The sequence below is a fragment of the Microcaecilia unicolor genome, chromosome 6, assembly GCF_901765095.1.
Source record: "Microcaecilia unicolor chromosome 6, aMicUni1.1, whole genome shotgun sequence".
Lineage (NCBI taxonomy): Eukaryota > Metazoa > Chordata > Amphibia > Gymnophiona > Siphonopidae > Microcaecilia > Microcaecilia unicolor.
In genome coordinates, this window is record NC_044036.1 from 310,842,393 (window position 1) to 310,865,232 (window position 22,840).

The window sequence follows — 22,840 nt, forward strand, 5'->3', positions numbered from 1 at the left end:
GTGCAAACTCCCTGTACAACACAATCTTGGATCTCTTCAGCTGGCATTTTTACTGTTTTTGTAGATAAGAAGTGAATTTTTCTTTGAACTCGCTTTTTCTTTGTATTTGAACATTAGTGACTTAGTTTTGATTTTGCTGTTTTGTTTTGTTTTTTTGTAGCTTTGGTACACATTTTGATATGAAATAGGGCTTATTTTTTTTTGAGGGGGTACTTGGGGGTACTGAGTATGGCACCTTTTCCATTGTCTGCTGAAATTGACCCATGGTCCCCAAGTTTTAATAAAAGAGCTCAGACTCCACACACCAATTCTGCCTTGTCATAGATTCTGTGACTGTTTGCAGGGGGCCTGGCTATTGTGGGGTGGGTCCCTCAGTGATCACCCCACCCCTGAAGGGTAGTCTGGCATTTGAGTACCCGTACCTTTTTTGCTAGAAAAAACACACTGGATATAAATAACATTTTTTTTGTGCAGTGGTTATAATAGAGGTGCAACTTACCGACACCTCTTGTACCTGCATATAATGATAAATAATAAAAGAAAGAGTACCACAGAAAGGCGATATATCAAATCCATGAGACCCTTTACCCTTTGTGCCTTGTGTTTGAGGTGGTTGGTTCTCCACTACTGCCAATTCCAGACTTCGCTCTTGTCTCACTGCACCCTACGCCTGGAACAAACTTCCTGAGCCCCTACGTCTTGCCCCATCCTTGACCATCTTTAAATCTAGATTGAAAGCCCACCTCTTTAACATTGCTTTTGACTTGTAACCACTTGTAACCTCTCACTTCTACCTACCCTCCTCTCCTCTTTCCTCTACACATTAATTGATTTGCTTGCTTTTTTATTTTTTGTCTATTAGATTGTAAGCTCTTTGAGCATGGACTGTCTTCCTTCTATGTTTGTGCAGCGCTGCGTACGCTTTGTAGCGCTATATAAATGCTAAATAGTAGTAGTAGTAGACTTTCCATGTGTTAGTAACCTGATGCATCTAATTGCCTTCCTTTGGTCTGTTGGTTTATATTTTGAATTGACTTGGTTTATAAACCGTTTTGTTTATGACGAAAGATGGTAAATGAAGTATAAAATAAACCTGAAACCTAAAGGTGCATGCAACAGTTTTTTGCTATCTAAGGTTACAAAAGTAACTAGCATTAAATTATCTTTTATCCAAAACTGAACTCCAGTGAGCTTTCTGTAGAGAGCTCAGCCTCTATACATCTCTCGAGATCGAAAAAGATGTTATGTAAGGATCATAAAGCTCTGCAGAGATTTATACATGTCACCTAGGGCCCTGTTTAATATAGTGTGTTAGTGTTTTTAGCGCGTGCTAAAAATTAACATGCGTTGACTGTGGGAATAGGACATAGGAATATTAGGGGCTTCTACACGGTTAGCGTGTGCTAATAATGCTAATGCTCCTCTAGCATCCTATATAATAAAACGCACCTCCAACGTTCTGAAGCTGACTGCATGGTCATAAGCCTTGAGGCATTCGTGCTTCTGTCTATCTCTTGAAATGATGACGTCTCCCACTTCCAGGTGCGTCAGCAGCGACTGTGCCCAATCACAATATAACAGCGCGAGCCAACTCCCTCGTGTACCTGAGCTGACGGGGGACCCCAACCCCCAACAGCCAGTCCTGTTCTCGGCTGTCGCGGCGTTGCTTGTTGAATGATCTGATCAAGTTTCTGTGCGTGCGTCTTGACATCAGATGCACGCACAGAAACTTGATCAGACCATTCAGTAAGCAATGCCGCGGCAGCCGAGAAGAAGACTTCGGCTGTTGGGGGTTGGGGTCCCCCGTCAGCACAGGTATTCGACGGCGGCAGGGGAGGGTTTTCAGTGGAAAGGGGGGTCCAGGGGTCAGTAACCCATTGGGGGGGGCGGTTGAAATCGGTGGGAGGGGGCCTTCAACTGGAAGGCAGGGAGGGGGGTCTGGAACTCGGAAGGGAGGGAGGCGTGGGTCTCGGAGGGGACAGAGTGAGACAGGGAGGGTGCCTACCGTAACGGGCCTTTTTTACTAGTGTCTAAATAAACAGGGCCCCTTAGTTCGCCCCTAGTTCATCTTTTTGTTTTTGTTCTCCATCTTCTATTGTTATGCCCCCCACCCCCCAAAAAAAGAAATGAACAGGTCCTTACCTAGGTCCTAGGTGGTAACTTGGTTTAGGTAGAACTTTCCAGCTGATACTCAAAATGATTTAAACGGACAGAAATAACCTAAAACCCAGATGTTCAATGCCAGTTCCCTGACATGGACTGGCATTGAATATCCAGGAATGTAGCTGGTGGCGGCATAAAAACGCTGACCGCCGCTGGCTGAATATCGGCCAGTCAGTTTTTATTACAGGTGATAAGTGAGGGTCTTGGGTACTTTACCATGGCTGCATCTTTGACTCCTGCTCTCTCGTCACCTCAGATTAGAGCAGACCTACTGTCCAATGGCATCGATGTCTATCCACAAAAGGAGTTTGATGAGGATTCAGATGACCGGCTAGTGAATGAGAAAATCAGAGTATGTATTTAGACATTTTTATTTTTCTTTATTCTTAACTTCGTCAAAGTATAATCACCTCTCATCCCTGTATCGGTTTAGGTAGTCGGGGAATGTTTGAAAGTTTGGGGAAACGGAGAGAGCCAGGACAGTGTGAATCTGTTAAGTGAGATTTGTTTTTTTTTTTTCAATGACAGCTCGACCATCTGTGTCTAGCATTCATGTTGTTTCAGAGATTCTTTGGGGATTGCTGAAAAAAAAAAATCACTTTAATCTGCTCCCCCTTTTCCAGTCATGTCCTCTCACATTTTTCTGTAAATTGTTACCAGAATTACTGTAATTATCCATTAAAGTAAATGGAGGGCTCTGTGTGAGGTGATGCTCTCTTGGAGAGCTATGGCTTTCCTTTTGCAATCTGGCCTCAGTTGCAAATCGTGTTGAGACAGGCTATTTTGTGGGCCTTGGACTTTTGGTTGTTTCCTGGAGTGTCTCAAGGTGCTTTTCAAATTAATGTTTTTAGTTCCACTTCCTCTTCCCAGTAACTCTGATTTAATTGTGGGTTGTCTGTCACTGACAGGAGCAGGTCTGAGATCTTTTGAGGTACAAATTGGTCTCCTTCCTCTCCTCCCTAAGAGGCTGGTGATCAAAACTCCAGCGCTAGTCTAAGTAGCACCAGAACAGTGCCCTAATGCTCAAAGCTAATGAGATGCAAGTATAAGCGCGCTCATAGCTTTGAGCATTAGTGCGTTCGGCAGGAGGATTGTGCTTGGCACATGCGCAGAAGAGTTCAGCGGTAAGCTCGGCTCCTGTGAGTATAAGCATGGTAAAACCTGAACATGAAGTACACATTGGCGTCTGTTTTCTGCAACCTAAATATAAGTGTTTTTATTATTTTTAATGGATGCTTATGTTTTTTATATTTATATTTTTTTATAACTTTATGGATGCTTATATTTAGATGCAAGTAACAAGATGACAGTGTTTGCTTTGGCATTGCTGCTTTAAATTTACACGCAGGACAAGAACGCCAATGTGTGCCTCACATTCGGGTCTGCCTGTTTCTCACAAGTAGTACTCAAAGGGCTCGCAAGGGCCAGGGCCGCCCCCAGGGCCTCACCCGCGAGGTCGTTGCCGTCGCCGCCCCCCCCCCCCCTTGGGTCGCCGCATCGCAGTCCCACCCGCCCCCCTCCGTCCACCACCGGTCCAGGCCTTCTGCATTGAAACCATCACAGCACCCTCACCTGTCGCCTCGCTCCGTGACTGAAAGCGCAGCAGCGGCAGATCGGTTTTGCCTCCCTTCGGGCTTTCCCTCTGTGTCCCGCCCTCACGGAAGTTACATCAGACGAGGGCGGGACACAGGGAGGGAAGGCCCGAATCCGAAGGCGAATCCGATCTGCTAATGCTTTCAGTCACGGAGGTGACAGGTGAGGCGCTGTGATGATTTCAATGCAGGGGCCCGACTCGGTGGCGGACGGAGGGGGGCGGGTGGGGACTGCGGCACCGGGCCCCCCTTGGAGGCCCTGGCCTGGGGAATTTTGTCCCCCTTGCCCCCCCCCCCCCTCAGTGTCCCTGGCAAGGTCTTCCTTCTGCTTCTGAAAGCAATCAAATCCGGTAGATTTTGCAGAGAGAATCATGAGTGCAGCATGAGATTCATGGAAAATCCTCTCGCCTGCTCTGACCTAGCATTATGTTTTGCAGCGGTAAGGCAGTTTTGCTTCGGGTGTTTTTTTTCTGAACATTGGGGAGGAATACAAAATGAGCTCGTTGACTACATTTGCATACTATGTGTGCTAAGACCTGGCGCGCACGTTGTTTGCGGCGCTAGACCCCTCTGATCATTTTGTGCTGGTAAATGCGGACGCTAGTATGGTGCTAATGGCCCCTAGCGCCCGCGTTTACTTTAGATTATCTGGGCCTAAGGGAACAGAGAAGGGGATTTTCTTCCTGCATTAACTCGCACTTTCTTTTCTGCATTGGATTGTGACATATTGAGAGAATGTTGCTCCTAAATGCATAGTAGACTACCACACCTTCTAATATTTGCCAGCCAACGTCAAACATTTTTAACCCTTCTTTTTAAGTGCATTTTTTTGAGAGCTGTGTACGATACAATATACAGAATCAAATGCACATTCATAAAAATCTAGTTATTTCTTTGGAAATGTTTCAACGTGCAGACGCAACTTAAGTGTTGAAACAGGTTTAATAGAAATTTTGCCTTTTGCTTTCTGTCAATATTAAGGCACAAGGTGAAGAATGAATGGGAGAAAATATGTAGAAGCAATTTAGTAGTTATGTAGATCGAAGGACTGGACATCCTGATATTTAACTAAAAGAAAATTGTGGTCCCACATGAAATTGACTTTGCTATTAGGATCTTCCCACTAACTACAGACTTTCTGCTGTCAGAGATAATTCTGGGTGTAGCGGATCATTAATCTTACCCATCACGCCATGAATGTTTTGATGACATGTAGGTATCATGAAAGGATAATATGAAGGTGCACCTATGAGCATATAGGTACAGACATGCACGCACAGGCCAGCACACGCACACATGCACTCGGAAATCCATGCGTACACAGATAATTTGGCTTAAGTGCTGACCCTGAATTGCTGTGTGGTTAGCAGCAGTGTTCAGAACGCTAACCAGATAGGCCAGCCGGATAATGTTAAGAATGGCCTTTTTATCCGGTTAGTGGTCTGAAAATGGCTCCTAACCAGAAAACCTTAGGCTCCGCCCACAAATTCTAGCACTGTCCAGATAGTGCTGAGGAAGTCGGAGGACATTTAGCTAAGGTTACCGTATTTGCGGAGACAAAAAAAAAAGAGGACAGAAAAAATAAAAATGGTTGCTACCTTTGCTAAAGAAATATTTAATTGTCGTTAACGAACACACGTCAAACAGTGACTTAACGTACAGTACAGCAGTAGACATTCTGCTTTTCAAGAACTTCTGGATTTGAGTGCGACTGAGCCTAAGCGTACTTATCATAAGAGTGCATATCCCTTTGGCTGGCTTCTGAGATACGTGTGAAAGTCTTTGCGTGACATATGCTTAAAATCGTGCTCCACAAACAAAATTCCTTTGACAGATTCAACCAGTAGGGGAGTAGAGAGGGGATCAGAATGCCTTTTTCTCTCTCTAGCACCCCCATGTGTCCAGATTGACTGATAAGCCAGAGATGGTTTCTCTTATTATGTGGGTAGGTGTGTTGGTCATAGGTACATAAAAGAAAGAGGACATTTCCCTAAAAATTAAAAATCCTGTAGGACATATCTGAATAAGTCCAAAAAGAGGACATACCCTGTTTCCCCGAAAGTAAGACATCCCCCGAAAATAAGACCTAGTAGAGGTTTTCCTGAATTAGTAGATATAAGGCCTCCCCTGAAAATAAGACCTAGCAAATTTTTGTTTGAAAGCAGGGCCGCCGAGAGCCGGACAAGGCCGCCCCCGGGCCGCCCCCCCTCCGTCGCTCCCAGAATTAACCTTAAACGCCTCCTTTCACCTTCGCAGGAAGCAGCAGCAGGGCAGACCCCTCCTTCCTTCCGTGCCCCGCCCTCGCGGACGTTACGTCAGGCGAGGGCGGGACACGGAAGGAAAGAGTGGCCTGCCCTGCTGCTGCTTGCTGCGAAGGTGAAAGGAGGCGTTTTAAGGTTAGTTCTGGGAGCGACGGAGGGCGGGCAGGCCAACCCCGATGTTTCCCCGAAAAATAAGACAGCCCCTGAAAATAAGACCTAGCGCATTTTGGGGGGCAAAAATTAATATAAGACAGTGTCTTATTTTCGGGGAAACACGGTATGGTAACCCTACATTTTGCAACACTATCTGGTTAGTGGCACTGAATATGCCTCTTGCCAGCATTTGTCCGGTTAGCTATCGGCCACAAAGATTTAAAGTTACCAAAGCTCTTGTCTGCTATATTGAGAGAGGGGAGTTTATTTTTAAAATGCTACTGTAGTGTTTGACTTGTAGAGCCTGACATTATAAGAGAGAGAGACATTGCTGCTGTGTGTTACGATGACTTCCAACACTTTTCCTTTAGGAGATGATCCCGTTTGCAGTGGTGGGCAGTGACCAGGAGTACCAAGTCAACGGCAGAAGAATTCTTGGTAGGAAAACAAAGTGGGGCACTATTGAAGGTAACTTTCTCTTTTTCAGTTTCACTTGTTAAGCTTCTAGTGTATGAACAAAGTCTCTTGCAACGACCCAGTTGAAAAGCTGCAAAACACACAAGGGGGAAGGGGGGGGGGTTCTGTTTTGACCTGGCAGTCCCCTCCTCTTCCTCGTTCAGTTGGAACCAGTATCTGTTGATGGTGGTAAATAAAAAAAATTTTAAAAAAAAAAGGAAAAAGGCATTTTTATGGCTGCAGTAAAAATGGCCTTAGCACGTGGTGGGATAGACCCCACTTAAGGGCATGCTGAGGCCACGTTTTGCTGTAGCTTAGTAAAAGGACCCCTGTTTGTGCCCGAGGCAGTAGACGGCTAAGTTGACTTGCCCAAGATCACAAGGAGTAGCCTTGATTTTTGAACTCCGACTACACTGGTTCTCGGCCCACTGCTCTAACAATTAGGTGACTTCCCCAATGCCATGTTGCATTTAGTAGCTCTGAGAGCCTATTTTATACTTGTTTCGAAAGTGGTATAAATGTGTGTGTTCTTGATAAATGTAGACACATTTTATAAAATATGCATATATATTGCAACTCTACCCAAACTTTGCAATCATGAACGCTTGCCCGTGGTATGCATAAAAGGACACAGTATTTTTCAGTGTGCCTACGTATATGCATATTACATGCAGACAATTTTTTTGAGTTTCCATATGTAAACAGTGCTTCCAGCCAGGGCCGGTCCTAGGGTCTCTGGCGCCCCCCTGCAGACTATCAGTTGGGGCCCCCCCATCTCCTTTCTCTCTTCTCCCACCCTGCCCCTGTCCAGCGATTCTCCTTCGCCCCCATCCCCCTCCCATTTATGGCCACCTGCCCGTCCTCTTCTCCCCCCAACATACCCCTTTTTCTTCTAGCCACCCTGCGTGGTTTAAGTCTTTTTTTAAATTTACCTCCATCCCAGCGGCCGCGTCATTTCAAAGCCCTGCCTGTTTCTAGCCTTCCCTCCCTTCGTGAGTTTGTTCCCGCAGAGTCCCACCCTCGAGGAAATGATGTCAGAAGGCGGGACTCTGCGGGAACGAACTCACGAAGGGAGGGAAAGCTAGAGACGGGCAGGGCTTTGAAATGACACGGATGCTGGGACGGAGGTAAATTAAAGATTTAAACCCCCAAGGGTGGCGTGGTATGGCGCCGCAGCGGCGCCCTTGAAGGCAGGTACCCCCCTGCGGTGCTTACCCCGCTTACTGGGTTTGACCGGCCCTGCTTCCAGCCTTGGGTTACTGTAGTTTGTAGAAATGCCTTGGTAGGAAAAGCAAGAAGCCATTTATGAGGCCCGTAGAGCAGCAGCTCAGTTGAACAAACACACTTGATAAGAGTGAAGTTTTCTCATTTTCTTTCCCTCATACACATTTTTAATCAAGTTATGAAGTAGAAAAAAGGCTGCCAACTTCACAGCAGCATTCCCTACTCCCCCTCCTCCTCAAAGAAAAGAAAAACCCTGTAGACATCTTACACTGCCCCCTAGTGCCTACTATGAGGGATTTTTGTTAAAATTTCTATGGCAATCATTCAGTAATTTAATCGGACATTGTTTTATAATGCTGTGATTGGCTGGCAAGACTCCAGATATAATGACATGCAGTAAAATGAATTTTAGGCACACTAAGCCATTGTGGGTTTTACTGTAAATATCACTCCCCAGGTGGTTAATAGCTTTGTTTTATTTATGTCCCACAGTGCCTCCCCTTTCCAAGAGTGTTCACGTCTACCCACAGACCACTACCACTTATTGCTTGCATATGTTACAGGAATGCATAGCCTTGATAAATATCCAAATTTTGTTAGCATTCTTGGGAAGGGTAACTCTTAACAATACATCTACGTTGCATGATTTCAGGCTTGGTTCGCATTAGATTAGCAGTGGGTGGTACAGTCATTTTGGGTGAAGTCCCACTTCTCTGAAATGTGCTTTAGGCTCAAAAGACTCGATTTCTTCAGCTACCAGAATAATCTGTTCAGAAACTAATACTGACTTTATCTCCGGACTTGGAGTCACAGTTCCTATAAAGGTGAGCGAGATTACAAGTCAAAGATACAACAAGGCAAAACCAGGCCTGAATCTTAGCACACGGCATTAGGTTCTTGTTTATCCACTTTTTTTTTTTTGGTTTTGAAAGTGAATGGTTTCTTTCAAGAGAGAGGGTTAAATCATGAACATTGGAACGACAATCTCTGCTTGCAGTGGGGAAAAATTCAAACTGGTTCAGGTTCTCTTCCTGACATGGAGCTACATGGTCACCTTATGTGAGAGCTTCCCAACCATGACTCAGAGTCCCCATAGCCAGTCAGGTTTTTGGGGTTATTAATAATGAATATGCATGAAGCAAATCGGTTTACAGTGGAAATTCCGTATATGCCAGGGATGTCCGTTCAGTTCATTAATGCATTTAGTGCTAGCAAAATGGGTTTGGTAGCAATCAACTTTTATTGGTAAGCCAACAGGCAAATACAATACTGTACAAACAAATTGAACAGAGAAAGATATCGGAGAAATTGTGAACACAGAAAAACTGGATTTAATGTGCGTATACCTTTTGAATCCACATTGTGGGCATGTCCCACAGCTCAGGTTTTTTGGGGATCAAGTTATGCATTTGGCATCGGACATCTTGGGACAACCACTTTCCAAATCCCTTGCTAGCTGTTTGCTTAATGTTGGCCCCTTTTCTTTGCCTTTTCATAAGAGGAAGTTGGTTCACCTGATTGTTACAGCTGGCCACTTGATCTTGTCCCGCTCTCGGAAGGCACCTGCCCTCCCGGGAAGAACTGTCCTGTTGCCAAAAGTGAATCCTATCTATTTGATGTCTAAATTGACAGCGATCAAGAGGAATACACTTCTATCTTTCTTTTCATCAAACTTGGGATAACTGTACTACCTGGTTGGAGGCGTCTTTGCTGATTACCTCAACAGACACTTCGCCTTAATGACTTCCATTTGATTGCGACTTTCTCTGTGCTGCTTCATCCTGAGCGGGGAGGTGTGTGTGTGGGGGGGGGGGGGGGGGGGGGAGATAATCAATCTGCATGTATTAAAGTCCAAATGTGTGACTTGTTATGTCTGAAATGAGAGAACCCAGATGTCAGAAAATCAGAAAACAAACTGAAAATGTTTTGACTGTGCAGGTCCCCAGTATGTATAAATTGGTCTTATCCATATTCATTGTGGATATTCCAAAAAAAAAAAAAAACACATGGATCCTCAGGACAAGCTTGGGAAGCTGTGCCCTATCTTCAGCATCCTGCAGTTGACACCTAGAACATATCCTTAATTAGTGTCGCACTGCCACTAAGAAAATGCAATGTCTCAAATATTTATGAATAAGGGCATTTGAAACTTACCTGAGCGGAAGCTGATTGAATATCTGTACTCCCTGTTTTTGTCCTTCCAGTACGTGTTTTATTAGTACAATTCTTCCAGTCTTTTTGATATCTACTGTCTCATGTTAACTTGCTGATATTATACACATAATGACAAATTGGTACTTTCTCCTCATTTCTTAGTTGAGAATACGGGGCACTGTGAGTTTGCATTCCTGCGAGATCTTCTGATCAGGTTGGTGTGCCTTTTTGTTTGTGGTGTCCTGCTTTGATGTGCATTCATTACTGTACTTTAAATTTTAATGCACATGAAATTGATTTATACATGTTGACCAAATTGATATGTGTGCATTAAAAACCTCAAATGCTTAATTTTCTTTAAGTAAATGTTTAAAACTAGAAAAACAAATTGCCTGAAAATCAGGGAAATACTTGGAAATGTTACAAAAATGAACTGAATTTTTGTTTTGCCTGTGCCACATCTATGTTACGCAAATTCCAAACAGCACTTTGGTTCCCTTGCTTAGTGAGGGGTCCTTTTACCAAGCTGCAAGAAAAAGGGCCCAGGGCTGCCTTTTTTTTTTTTTTTTTTTTTTTGCAGCTGGTAAAAGCCAAAAAAAAAAAAAAAGATGGCCAGCAATGAGAAGTCTTACCGCATGGCAATGCGGCAGGGAGCCCTTACCGCCACCCATTTAGCTAGCAATAAGGGCTCCCGCGCTAACCCGCCAATTACCCCGCCAGGTTGTCACCGCGCAAGCAAGCCATTTCCGGGGGTTTTCTTTTTCTAGCGTAAATGGAGTGCGCTCGGGGCGGGACTACTGGTAGCCATGTTGGGCCGGCGGTAGTCCCAGATGAGCGAGCAGTAAGCCCGTGTTGGGCTTACTGCCGCTCTGTAAAAGGGCCCCCTTAAAGAGAAATTCACTTGCTTCCCCCAGGAGGAGGGGGAAGGGGACAAGTAAGCCAAATGAGGTGGGGGATGATGACCGTCTTAAGTAGGTGAGAGTGGTGACCTGGGGGGGTTTCAAACTTGGGTCCATGCCGTTATGGCAACATGGACTTAAGAGTAGTCCAGGAAATGTAACTACTCCACGTCTCTTCCAGAAGTTAAATGTATAGAGCAACCTCCCCTGCATTCAGGTGTATTACCCAACACCTTCAATTATACTGGATATGCATCTGGGTGGACTAATTTTAGCATTCTATGTTGCATCCTTCTCCAAATGAGGTATAACTCCTTCAGACACAGTGAACACTAGACTGTGGACTGCTAAAAAGGTGACCTAAAATCCATAAGAGGTTTCACAGGCTTTTACTAGGCTGTAATGAGTAAAGGCAAACATGTCCAGTTAGACAACATGAACCAGGAATAGATGGGAAAACTTAGTCACACACCGTACAATGGAGCAATTAAAAATTAATAGTAGTATAATATTTAGTGCTGTTGTATGGCAGGAAATATTCCGTGCAATATCCCTGCCTCAGAGAGCTTATAATCAAAGGCAGCAATTCTGTTGCGTTTTTTGAGGGCCCCCAAGGAAGGCTCTGTTGCCGAAACATGGCCCATGTTGGGCCCACTTGATGATCTGATAAGCCTGGTTTTTGGAATAAATTTGCCTGGATCATCTTTCATTGTATCTTTGTGGTCATTCCCACTCTTGTTTTTTTAATTGCCTCTTGTCAAGCATCAGAAAGGGGCATGCCTAGTGTCTATTCTGTGATGGCATAAGTGTGCGCTTAAGCCATTACAGAATATTTGCACAAAGCTGCATTGGCGCGCCAATGGCTGTCGTAAGTGCGCCTTTCTATATGTGGAACTGGTAGTTTTCTGTAAGTTGCACTTGGCAACAGGCCCGTGACACGCCAGTTTCATGCTAACACCCAGATTCTATATATTGCTGAAATTTGCACACATTAATTGGTTAATTGGGTGCCGGCAACTAATTAATTGGCACTCAAAATTTGTTCGCACATCTGGAGGCATGCTGTTCTACAAGATAGGGAGCCCTAACTCCTTTAGTGCATTTCCTAAAAGGGAGGGGCATAGGCGTGTAAGGGGCATACCAAAAAGTTACGCGCGCACAGGGACAGTGCTAGGGTCTCTCTTCCATCGGCATTCACCCCCCCCCCCCCCCCAGTCCAGCATCTCCTTTCTCTCAGCCTCCCCCCCCCCCCCCCCCCCCCCCCATTTAGTCTTCCCCTTCTACTAGCTGCCCTGCTTTGGAATACTTAACAGAGCGACGGGAGCGTCTCTTTCACTGCTGCCGTTCTGCCTCTAGTCAAATGGGTTTTGCACACCAGCAACATGTGCTTCTCCAAGCCACAGATTAACTACTACCAGAATTAGTTAATTTGTGACTCGTTGGAGTACACTTTGCCGGCTCACCAGATTCATTTGACTAGAGGCAGAACAGCAGCAGCAGTGAAAAAGATGCTCTCGTCGCTTCCAGAAAGCAGGGCAGCTGGGGCGGGCTAAAGCCAATGGAATGTCATGATCGAGGGTCAGTTCAATGGGTAAGCATCAGCAGTTTCTGGTGCCCCCCCCCCCCCCCCCCCCCCCCCGAACGTCTGTGCCTCCTTGCAATGCTTATCCCGCTTACTGTGTTGCGCTGGCCCTGCGTGTGCAGTTATAGAATACTGGCTTTGCAAACCTAATTCGGGCGCCAGCATTTACACTCAGTTTCGGCAGGTGTAAGTCTGGCTCCCAAAGCTAGGTATGGGAATCGGCGCTCTACGTGATTCTATAAAGAGTGCGCATCCTTTTATAGAATAGTACTTAGTACCGGGTTTTTTTTTGTTTTGTTTTGTTACATTTGTACCCCGCACTTTCCCACTCATGGCAGGCTCAATGCGGCTTACATATTGTATACAGGTACTTATTTGTACCTGGGGCAATGGAGGGTTAAGTGACTTGCCCAGAGTCACAAGGAGCTGCCTGTGCCTGAAGTGGGAATTGAACTCAGTTCCTTAGTTCTCCAGGACCAAAGTCCACCACCCTAACCACTAGGCCACTCCTCCTCTTTTTCGGTGCCCATTTTGAGTACTATTTATGGAATTCCACTTTGTGACCTAGGTGCACTGTTCTTAGAATAGCACCAAGCACTTAATTCCCCGGATTCTATATAGCGTGACCGAAATTGCGCGCGCAAATCCAGTCATATTCTGGATTTGCATGCGCAATTTAATTACTTAAGCCAGTTAGCACCGATAATTCCACTTCATGAGCAATTACTGATACTAATTCGCATGAATTAGAATTTACGCGCACAACTTGCTAGGCGTATTCTGTAAAGTGGTGCATGTAAATTCTAATGCACGCTGCCAAAACAGGGGCGCGGAATGACTGGACCATGGGCGTTCCAAAAATCTATGTGCACATTTATAGAATGCATGTGCTCCGTGCCTAACCTAGGTGCCGGTGTTTATACTAAGTTTTACTTGGCATAAATGGACGCGCCTGGAGTTAGGTGCAGGCATGGCCGCTAGGTGTATTCTATAAACTGCGCCTAAATCTAAGTGCGGTTTACAGAATACGCCTAGGTGGAAATATTCTGGTCGCCGCACCTCAAAAAAGATATAGTGGAATTAGAAAAGGTGCAGAGAAGGGCAACAAAGATGATTAAGGGGATGGGACGACTTTCCTATGAGGAAAGCCTAAAACGGCTGGGGCTCTTCAGTTTGGAGAAAAGGCGGCTGAGGGGTGATGTGATGGAGGTATATGAAATGAGTGGAGTGGAAAAGATAGATATGGAGCGTCTGTTTACGCTTTCCAAAAATACTAGGACAAGGGGGCATGCAATGAAGCTGGAGTGCAGTAAGTTTAAAACAAGAGAAACTTTTTCTTTACTTGGTGCGTAATTCAACTCTGGAATTCGTTGCTGGAGAATGTGGTTAAGGCGGTTACCTTAGCAGAGTTTAAGAAAGGTTTAGACGGCTTTCAGAAGGAAAAGACCATAGAATGTTATTAAATGGACGTAGGGAAAGATCCACTATTCCTGGGACAAGCAGTACAAAATGCTTTGCTCCGTGGATCTTGTCGGGTGATTGTGACTTGGATTGGCCACTGTCGGAGACAAGGTGCTGGGCCAGATGGTCTTATGTCTTATGCCATATATAGAATCTAGTCTAATGTACGTAACTGCTAATCATTGGTATCTCTCACCTGCCTATTTCTATAATCTAGGTTTACTATTGTCACCCAAAATTAGGCATCAGCTTTTAGAATTGCCTTTTGAGTGGGTAGCTGAGGCAGTGAAAGAGTGAAATGGCCATGCTGGAAGTGGGATTTGAACTCTGGCTTCCCTGGTTCTGACCTCTAGGTTGCGTTTCCTCTCTTGTATCTCTTCACTCTGGACATTCAAACACAAACAAACAGAAAAAAGCATGGACCCGCCAAGCTTCAGTACCAGGTTAGGACAACTGGGGTTAAACTTTCCAAGGCGATATTTCCTTAGTGTTTTGGTTGTTTTCTGGTTAAAACAGAAGGGTTTTAATTTCAGCTTTAATTAAATTGATGTGTGTTTTCATTTCTAAGTGTGTTTGTTATATGCAACAAAACTTGGAGATCGCACTTCCTTCTGAAGCAATGTATCTTAGCTAGATGTCAGCACTGCTTCAAATATTTTTTTTCAAGGGCCTCAAAAGTAAAAAGTGAGTGGTGCATCCTGCCCACTTCCGTTATTTTAATTACTTGGCTTCCCTTTGTCTGACCTGGCTATTGGCAGGAGATTCAGGTCTAACTTTTTTTTTTTTCCTGTAGGGATGCAGTGGTGAGAGTCAAGTGCATTCAAAGATGTGCAGAATCCAAAGGACTTTCATTCTGCAACTTTGTAGTCTGTGACACGGGTGGTGGTTTTCCCAAACGGGGGGCTTTTTTGCAAGCTTTTTACACACGGGATAATCAAAGCCATTTCTGTGCTTAAAACGTTTTGAGTCGCATTTTAGGAAGGATGTACAAAACTGGAATTGAGACATCCATATCAGGACGTCACAGGTTCCACTAGTGTTTTAGAATACTTGGAGAAATGGATGTTTGCCAGTACTAATTATCATTTCTGTAGCGCTACTAGACGTACGCAGCGCTGTACACTGGATATGAAGAGACAGTCCCTGCCTGACAGAGCTTACAATCTAATTAGGACAGACAAACAGGACAAATAAGGGATAAGGGAATTACTAAGGTGGGAATGATAAAACATGGGTACTGTACAAGTGAGTAAGGGTTAGAAGTTAAAAACAGAATCAAAAAGGTGAGCTTTTAGCTTAGATTTGAAGACGGCCAGAGATGGAGCTTGACCTACCGGCTCAGGAAGTCTATTCCAGGCATATGGTGCAGCAAGATAAAGAGCGGGGTTTGGAGTTAGCATGGAAAAGAAGGGTGCAGATAAGAGAGGTTGTTTGTTTTTCTTGAAGCTGTTCAAGCCTAGTATCCCTTACCAGTTTTACTTTCATAATTGGGGTGGGGAGGATTAAAGGAGTGACCTCCCCCTAATTCCTTCAGTGGAGCGCTGTTCAGTAGGAGCACTTTCTGAAACTTAAGACATCCCAGGTAGCAAGTGTAAATCCCAATGTTGCCGTTCTTGGACACAGACGTGTAATTCCCCTTCTGAAATGGGGAGCGCGTGTTTATTTTGTAGGCCTGCCGTGGTCCCATTCAAACTGCGTCCACTTGTCATATGTACGTTTTTCAGGTTTAGACATTTACACCTTTGGCGCTCAAAATGTAATTGACAAATGAGCCAATTAGCACTGATAATTGGGCGCTAATAATGCTAACTGGCATTAATTTAAAATTGTGCGCACATCTTTAGGCACTGGAATCCACACGGATCAGAAAAGGGGGCACGGCCATGGGAGGGACATGGTGGATCAGGGGTGTTCCTGGAATTTGCACGCAGTGTTACGAATAAGGGAGATCCCATATGTTGGCCTGCCATCGGCACCGGCCTCTTCTCTTTACTATGGCCCGCCTCTCTGATGTAACTTCCTGTTTCCTCAGAGGTGGGCCGCGGTAGAGAGAGGCTGGAGCTGGCAGCAGGGCAGCGTATGGAAAGTAAACTCAGGGAAGGGGGTGGATAAAGGAAGAGGGGGAGAGATGGTTAGACCATGGCCCGGGGAGGAGGGGCGACGGCGGCATCTCATCCCTGCCTAAGGCGGCACCTTACCTTGGGCTGCCTCTGCTAAGCGATCTATGTTTATAGAATGGCGCTTAGCCCTAATTTTTGATCAGTGCCCAAATTTTTTTATCAGCGCAATCTTAAGAAGCCAGTTCTGCACATAAACCTTTCAACGTGCATGAATGGCCTTTAAATTACAAATTTTGCAACTTTCACTTAATTTTCACAATCTTACTATGCATATACCTCTGTTTTCAAGGTTTTGTTTTATTTTAATGCAAGCCCGAAACCTATTGAAATGGTGTACATTCAGGTATTTTTCTGTCCTGGAGTGCTCACAATCTGTTTGTACCCGAGGCAGTAGAGAGTTAAGTGACTTGCCTAAGATCATAAGGAGCATCACTGGGATTTGAACCGGCCCAGGTTCCCCTGGTTCTCAGTCTGCTACTCCTTACTCTCCTCTCCATAAATGCCAAACCTACATGATCTCTGAAGTGCTGTTGATAATGATGGCAGATTCTGCTTTGCAAAACTGTTGAGTTGAAGGCAAGGGACGAGAAGAACATAAATCCAGTGTGTTTATCATTCTAAAATCACTCAGCGTCACTGTCGTGGCAATCCTGAAAGAGAACGCTTTGTATTTAAATGTTTTTTTTTGTTTTTTTTAAGTGTACCTGCTTGTAACTTGCTTTGAGCTCAGATTTGGAATAGGCACTGGCATTAAAACTTAAATCCAAATAATGATGTTGGTTGAGCTCCTCAGCATACCAGTGCTTCCTACGGCGTTCATAGTCCATATATTGATGTGAGCATGTGGGGTTTTGTTTTATTTTTTTTCTTTCACGGCTGGCATCCAGCCTGATGCTTTGTTTCCTGGATCAACACTGCCACACTGTGGGAGGATTTCTGAACAGGCATCATCTTCCAGCATTTTCTCTTTCATTCAAGGGGAGGTACAGGGTTTTCAGTTCCAGAGAGAGCAATCGAGGCTGAGCAATAACAGCTTTTTTTGCTTTCCATGCTGAATTAGTCAATTATAAAATTGTATAGCCAAATGTGTGTGAAATTAAGTGCACCATGATGAGACTGACATGAGCATCAAACATAGACATCTTTGGGTGTGGAGTTTTGGGAGGAGCTGGGGTGAAGTTGATTTATAGTCATGTTTTATAAAATACAGGAGTGGAGGAGTGGCCTAGTGGTTAGGGTGGTGGACTTTGGTCCTGGGGAACTGAGGAACTGAGTTCCATCCCCACTTCAGGCACAGGCAGCTCCTTGTGACTCTGGGCAAGTCACTTAACCCTCCATTGCCCCATGTAAGCCGCATTGAGCCTGCCATGAGTGGGAAAGCGCAGGGTACAAATGTAACAAAAATAAAATAGATACTATTGGAGATTCTACATGGAATGTTGCTACTATTGGAGATTCTACATGGAATGTTGCTATTCCACTAGCAACGTTCCATGTAGAAGGCTGCGCAGGCTTCTGTTTCTGTGAGTCTGACGTCCTGCACGTACGTGCAGGACGTCAGACTCACAGAAGCAGAAGCCTGCGCGGCCACATTGGTGATCTGCAAGGGCCGACTTCTACATGGAATGTTGCTAGTGGAATAGCAACATTCCATGTAGAATCTCAAATAGTAGCAACAGTGGAGGAGTGGCCTAGTGGTTAGGGTGGTGGACTTTGGTCCTGGGGAACTGAGGAACTGAGTTCGATTCCCACTTCAGGCACAGGCAGCTCCTTGTGACTCTGGGCAAGTCACTTAACCCTCCATTGCCCTGTGGAAGCCGCATTGAGCCTGCCATGAGTGGGAAAGCGCGGGGTACAAATGTAACAACAACAACACTTGAGTTCGGAGAATTGGGCACTACTGGGTCTGGTTCCAGAAACCCATTTTATTTATGTATTTTTCCAAATTTATATCCTGCTTTAAACCAAAGTGGGTTACAATTAAATGCTCATAATTTAAAGACAAAAACAAAGCTCATCATATCGATCACTCCCAACAATTCTCAGAAGTAATTTGAAGTAGTCTTTCAAAATGACAACTTGAGTCCAGTCTGAAGTTATCCTTCCAGTAAAGCTTTCACAAAACAATGCATTTTTGAGGTATGTGTTATCTGTTATCTATTTGCAGTAAGTCTCAAATGTCCTGGAAGCTTATTCCACATAGTAGGCCCAGCAATTGAAAGGGTGCATGTACCAGTGTCTGCAAAATGATAGAATACATAATTGTTTTGCCATTTCAGAGCGTAAAGCTTGCCTGGGTTAATACATAAAGCAAAACATAACGCCATAATTTCACTGGCAACCAGTAGAGTTTTTTTTTTTCAAAATTGGGGTAATATGGACAGACCTCTGAACTCCCACAGTCAAACATAATTGCTGCATTCGGGATGACCTGCAGAGCTTGGACTCTTGTAGCTGACATCCCTAAGTACAATGAATTGCAATAATCAATTCTCGTTAAAACACAGACTCTGTACGAACGTCCAAAAATCCACAGCAGCACGGAGGTGCCCTATGCTATCTTTATTAAGTAGGAATCAAATAGGCACCTTTTTGAACTATTCACATTTGCACCTGTTAGTAAAATTACCCCCATTGTGTCTAGGATCATAGGTGCCAGCTCTGTGGGTGCTTGAGCACCCCCAGTATTGAGCAAATGCCTTCACTTTGTCCAAGGAGGGATCATTTGCGATGGGTTTAGGACCCTGGTAATTCTGAAAAGTTGGCTGCCATGTCTGAGGGAGTAGATGGTGATCTTAAAAGTTGGCAAAGGCAGGGACCGTAGTAAATTAGAATAACTTCTTAGACTTTTAAGCTTCAAGGCATCTGAGACTTAAAAAAATAAAGAGAGAAATCTTGCCTAATTCAAAATGGAGTGCCTCGTACCTGCTTTAAATGACTAATTTTGACAGCCTGTATAAATATTGTAAATATATTAGTACCCAAAGAAATTCCTAGATGCTGAATTCTAACATGGAACTTTGTGGTCTTTCATGCACTGTCTTTTTATCACTGGAAAATGCCCTTGTATGTGTTTAATTTTAAGCATTCTGCTCCTTATCCAGTCTACAGTAGAACAGAATGCCCTAAAATGGCCGACGTGTGATCATCCATGCAAACTCTATCTTTGCTGAACTCGTACTCCTTTTTTTTCCCTCCGCCACCCCCCCCCCCCCCCCCCCCCCCCCCCCACAGGACACACATGCAGAACATAAAGGACATCACCAGTAGCATCCATTTTGAAGCTTATCGAGTCAAACGCCTCAATGAGGGCAACGTGCTTTCCAATGGTGTGACGGAAGAAGAGCTTGCGGCCAATGAAATGTAAAAGTCTTATTCTGTACCCAGGACCTTCTGTTCTAGCTAATTTTTCTCTTGTTCCTTTTACATGCTGCCAGTGTTACTTGACCAAATAACAAGAAATTGTGTTGAGTGCGATGGAAGGGTCCTTCTGGCACCGGTTTTGTGCTCCTGGTATTCACTTCCGTCCAAAGTGATGGGTGATTAGAGCTTTTTAGATGGGATGTGTGCCATATATTGGGGATGTAAGGTTAAGGATAATACAAGCAAACTGTAAATTAAAAACCTTAAATCATGAAGGTGGGTATTGGGTGATCCTTTGCCACCTAGTATATATATGATGGTCTGTCTTGTACAAGGGTCTTTTGTATGGTAGCAACACCAGAACTGAAGGCTGAGGTGTGCAAAGGAAGAACTGCAGGATTTTGGTGTGCAATTTCAAAGAAATAAAGTTTTTGTTTGTTTGTTTTTAATTCATATTGCCTAACTCCCAGTGGGGTGAGGTATTAGTGGGAGTGAGCATCTTTCCCATCGTGACAAACAAATCTGTCTTGCCTGTAAACTGCACAGTTTTCCAGGTCTCCTACCCAAAATGGTTGCAGGCATTAGAGAAGAAGGAACACTCAGTCTTTCAGGAGTATTTTTGTAGAACTTATTAGATAGATGAGTATATTGAATGATGATTTGCCCCAGCCAATGACAGTTTGATCATACGGTGGGCAGTCTTCGAAGCCAGATATGTCCATTGTGTCCCATTTTTTTTGCTCCTTTTTCTAACCAAGAAGGTGAGAAAAAGTTGGCTGAGTGATAGTGGCAGAGAAAGTGCGTTAAGTAATGGGCCAGATTCTATTTGGGAAGGTCATGTGGTTCGTTAGGAGACTCTTGGATCAAAAAACTTGAGCGGTCCTCAAGTAATTTACCATGAAAGATCTTTTTTGTGGCGGAGGATGTGCTGTGTGCTTACCCTCCACCTCCCTGATAACATCTTATAGTATTAAATAATTAGCAACGTCTTACTGCATGTGGAAACAGAACCAAAAATGCCATACACATTTTGTCCAGCTGACATCAGACACTAGGAATACACCGATATCATCAGAGGAAAGAATATCACCTAGGACTAAAGAACAAAAACTAGTTTCAGACTGAATGGTAGTATGTATGTATGACCTGAAAATTGCAAAACGGGTATGAGATGGATAAATCAAGTGGAGAACACTGCAGTATTAACTCACTCATCATAAAAAAAACAAAAGTATCAAAACTCAGTGAATGTTGTAGGGACGAGTGCCTTTTTAATTTATCAGTAAAACATGTTAAATTTACTTTATTTCTGCCTTATAGTGTGTAGCCAAATCAATAAAGGGACACGCTTATTATGACGGGCTTTTGTTGTGCTGGCAAGAGATTATCAAGGATCTGCTTCTCCCATATAACTTGCCATACCCAAAGGCTAGACTGGTGAGGTGGTGTGGTGAATATGTCCAAGAGTCTGAATGGAACTGGCTAAACAAATGAGGAAAAAAGTTGGGTTTATCGGCCCCCTGCTGGACTGAATTTGAAGGATGAGTAGGTGGGGATGGATTGGTCATTCATTTGATAAACGAATTGCTTAACCAAAAGTCAATGCTCTGCCTCTAGGTATAGTTGGAAAGAGTACAATCCAGACCCTTGTAAGATGTTGTGGTATGGGTTGCTTGCACAAACAGTCCTTAACTAATATTCTGAGGGTGAACAGGGAATGAACCTAGTGATTTAAGGCCACAGAAGCATATTACATAACATGCTCTCATATTCCATTGATTTTAGGTTCTCAGCCATGCTTGATGTTGAGAGGGAGAAACATGTAGTTTCAAGTATCAGTGTTATACAGATGTCTGTATCTTAAGTAGCATTCATGTTTATTCTTCAGGTAGGATGCTGTCCCCTTTTAATGACACTTCTCACCGTACCCAGTTTGCTTATAAGCATTCTAGTAAGCACTCATGCTTTGGAAATCAGTTATTCAATAGGAAAGGGCTGTGTAGTGAGTTGATATTACCGCTTCCTTGCATATACAGTTCCTGTTCGTTCTTCTAGCTTGCTGTGCTTATAATAACTGTCAGACACAAGAAAGGGTACATCAAATGCAAGATACAAATTACAGGCCAAACTAGCTGGTTAATAAGATGGAGTTCTAACCAGTGGGTTCCCCAATGACACATGCTGATCAACCTCCATGAAACGTTTTGTTGATTATAGAAGTGACCATCACTGAACGCTTTGAGAGTGTTTGGTTCAAAGAGCAAAGCTGAGACGCAAGAATGTTTTTCCTGAACGTGGCCTCATGTATTTCAGCTGTGCAGTTTTCCAGTCCAGCTCTACTGAGTTGGCAGAGGGGGAAGAGAGAAGATTAAGGTAGCAGCACCTTTTGGTTTGTAGCAAAGTTTCAATCTGCTGCCTCTAGAAGCATCTTAGTTGTCAGGCAGGATGTGTAACAGAAGAGCATATAGGAAGCTTGAGGCCCATCAGCTGTTTTCCTACATTCCTGATTAGTTTAACTTGTTTTGTAAAACCTGGTCCATTTTAGGAGAAAAGGTTCTTGTTGAGCTCCCTTTCTGTAGTAAGGGCTGACTTGCTTCTAAGTCTGAGCAGTGTGAGTTAAAGTATTATGCATTTGGCATTTTGTGGATGGGGGGGGGGGGGGGGGTATGGGGTGCTGCTGATTCTCAGTACCCTTGTGGTCCATGCTTTTTTTTTTTTTTTTATTGAAGCCAGCAGTGCAGCAACAATTACATTTTCAACAAGTGAAACAATGCTCTCACTACATATGTAACTAACAGAACATCAACAAAGATCTATCTTGTCCTCATGCATGTCCCCAAGCCTCTTTGTAAGACACAGATATAGTCGGGCTGCTGTAGGCTTGAACTCACCAATAAAATGGCAGCAGAGATTTTCCCAGGCAAATTGTTTATTATGTAGCCTGACAGTTAATTAATGTGTGTTTGTGTGCGAATATAATATCTCAGGCATAAGATTTATTCTAACTAGTATTCCTGCTTGGGTATAAATGGCTTGTGTTATTTAGCAGGGGACATTTCAGCGTGCATAATGGAGGGAATTCTGTAAAGTAGGGCACTAACATTTACATGCTAGTTATGCATGTAAATGATTAGAATATTGGCATATACATACCAGGCACATATATGTATACATGCCAGAAGGGCACCTAAACGCTATTCCATGACTATGCATGGATCTCAGCTAACATGTAGTTTGCGGGTAGGTGTTCACATGGGTGGGGCACACCCTTGTGTGACTTAGACAATACTATCTCTGGAAGATGTATGACAGCTGTGGCTGGCATGTGCTCATGCCTAAGAACATACACATGTGTATATTAGTAATCTATAAAAGAAAGTAGGCACCTCTCGTAGAATATTTTATTTCACAA

The 22,840-nt window shown here is 44.0% G+C and overlaps 1 protein-coding gene across 3 annotated transcripts in view; it reads left to right on the plus strand.

Annotated features, from left to right (window-relative positions):
* SEPTIN9 (septin 9) overlaps positions 1 to 20,643 on the plus strand; it is a 460,073-nt gene extending 439,430 nt beyond the window's left edge. For all 3 annotated transcript variants that reach the window (XM_030208139.1, XM_030208140.1, XM_030208141.1), the window contains 4 exons: positions 2,420 to 2,515; positions 6,541 to 6,637; positions 10,166 to 10,217; positions 19,300 to 20,643. In XM_030208139.1, the coding sequence (XP_030063999.1) occupies positions 2,420 to 2,515; positions 6,541 to 6,637; positions 10,166 to 10,217; positions 19,300 to 19,432 (378 nt within the window). In that variant the 3' untranslated portion in view covers positions 19,433 to 20,643. The remainder of the gene's footprint in view (positions 1 to 2,419; positions 2,516 to 6,540; positions 6,638 to 10,165; positions 10,218 to 19,299) is intronic.
* Positions 20,644 to 22,840: the final 2,197 nt, after the last annotated feature.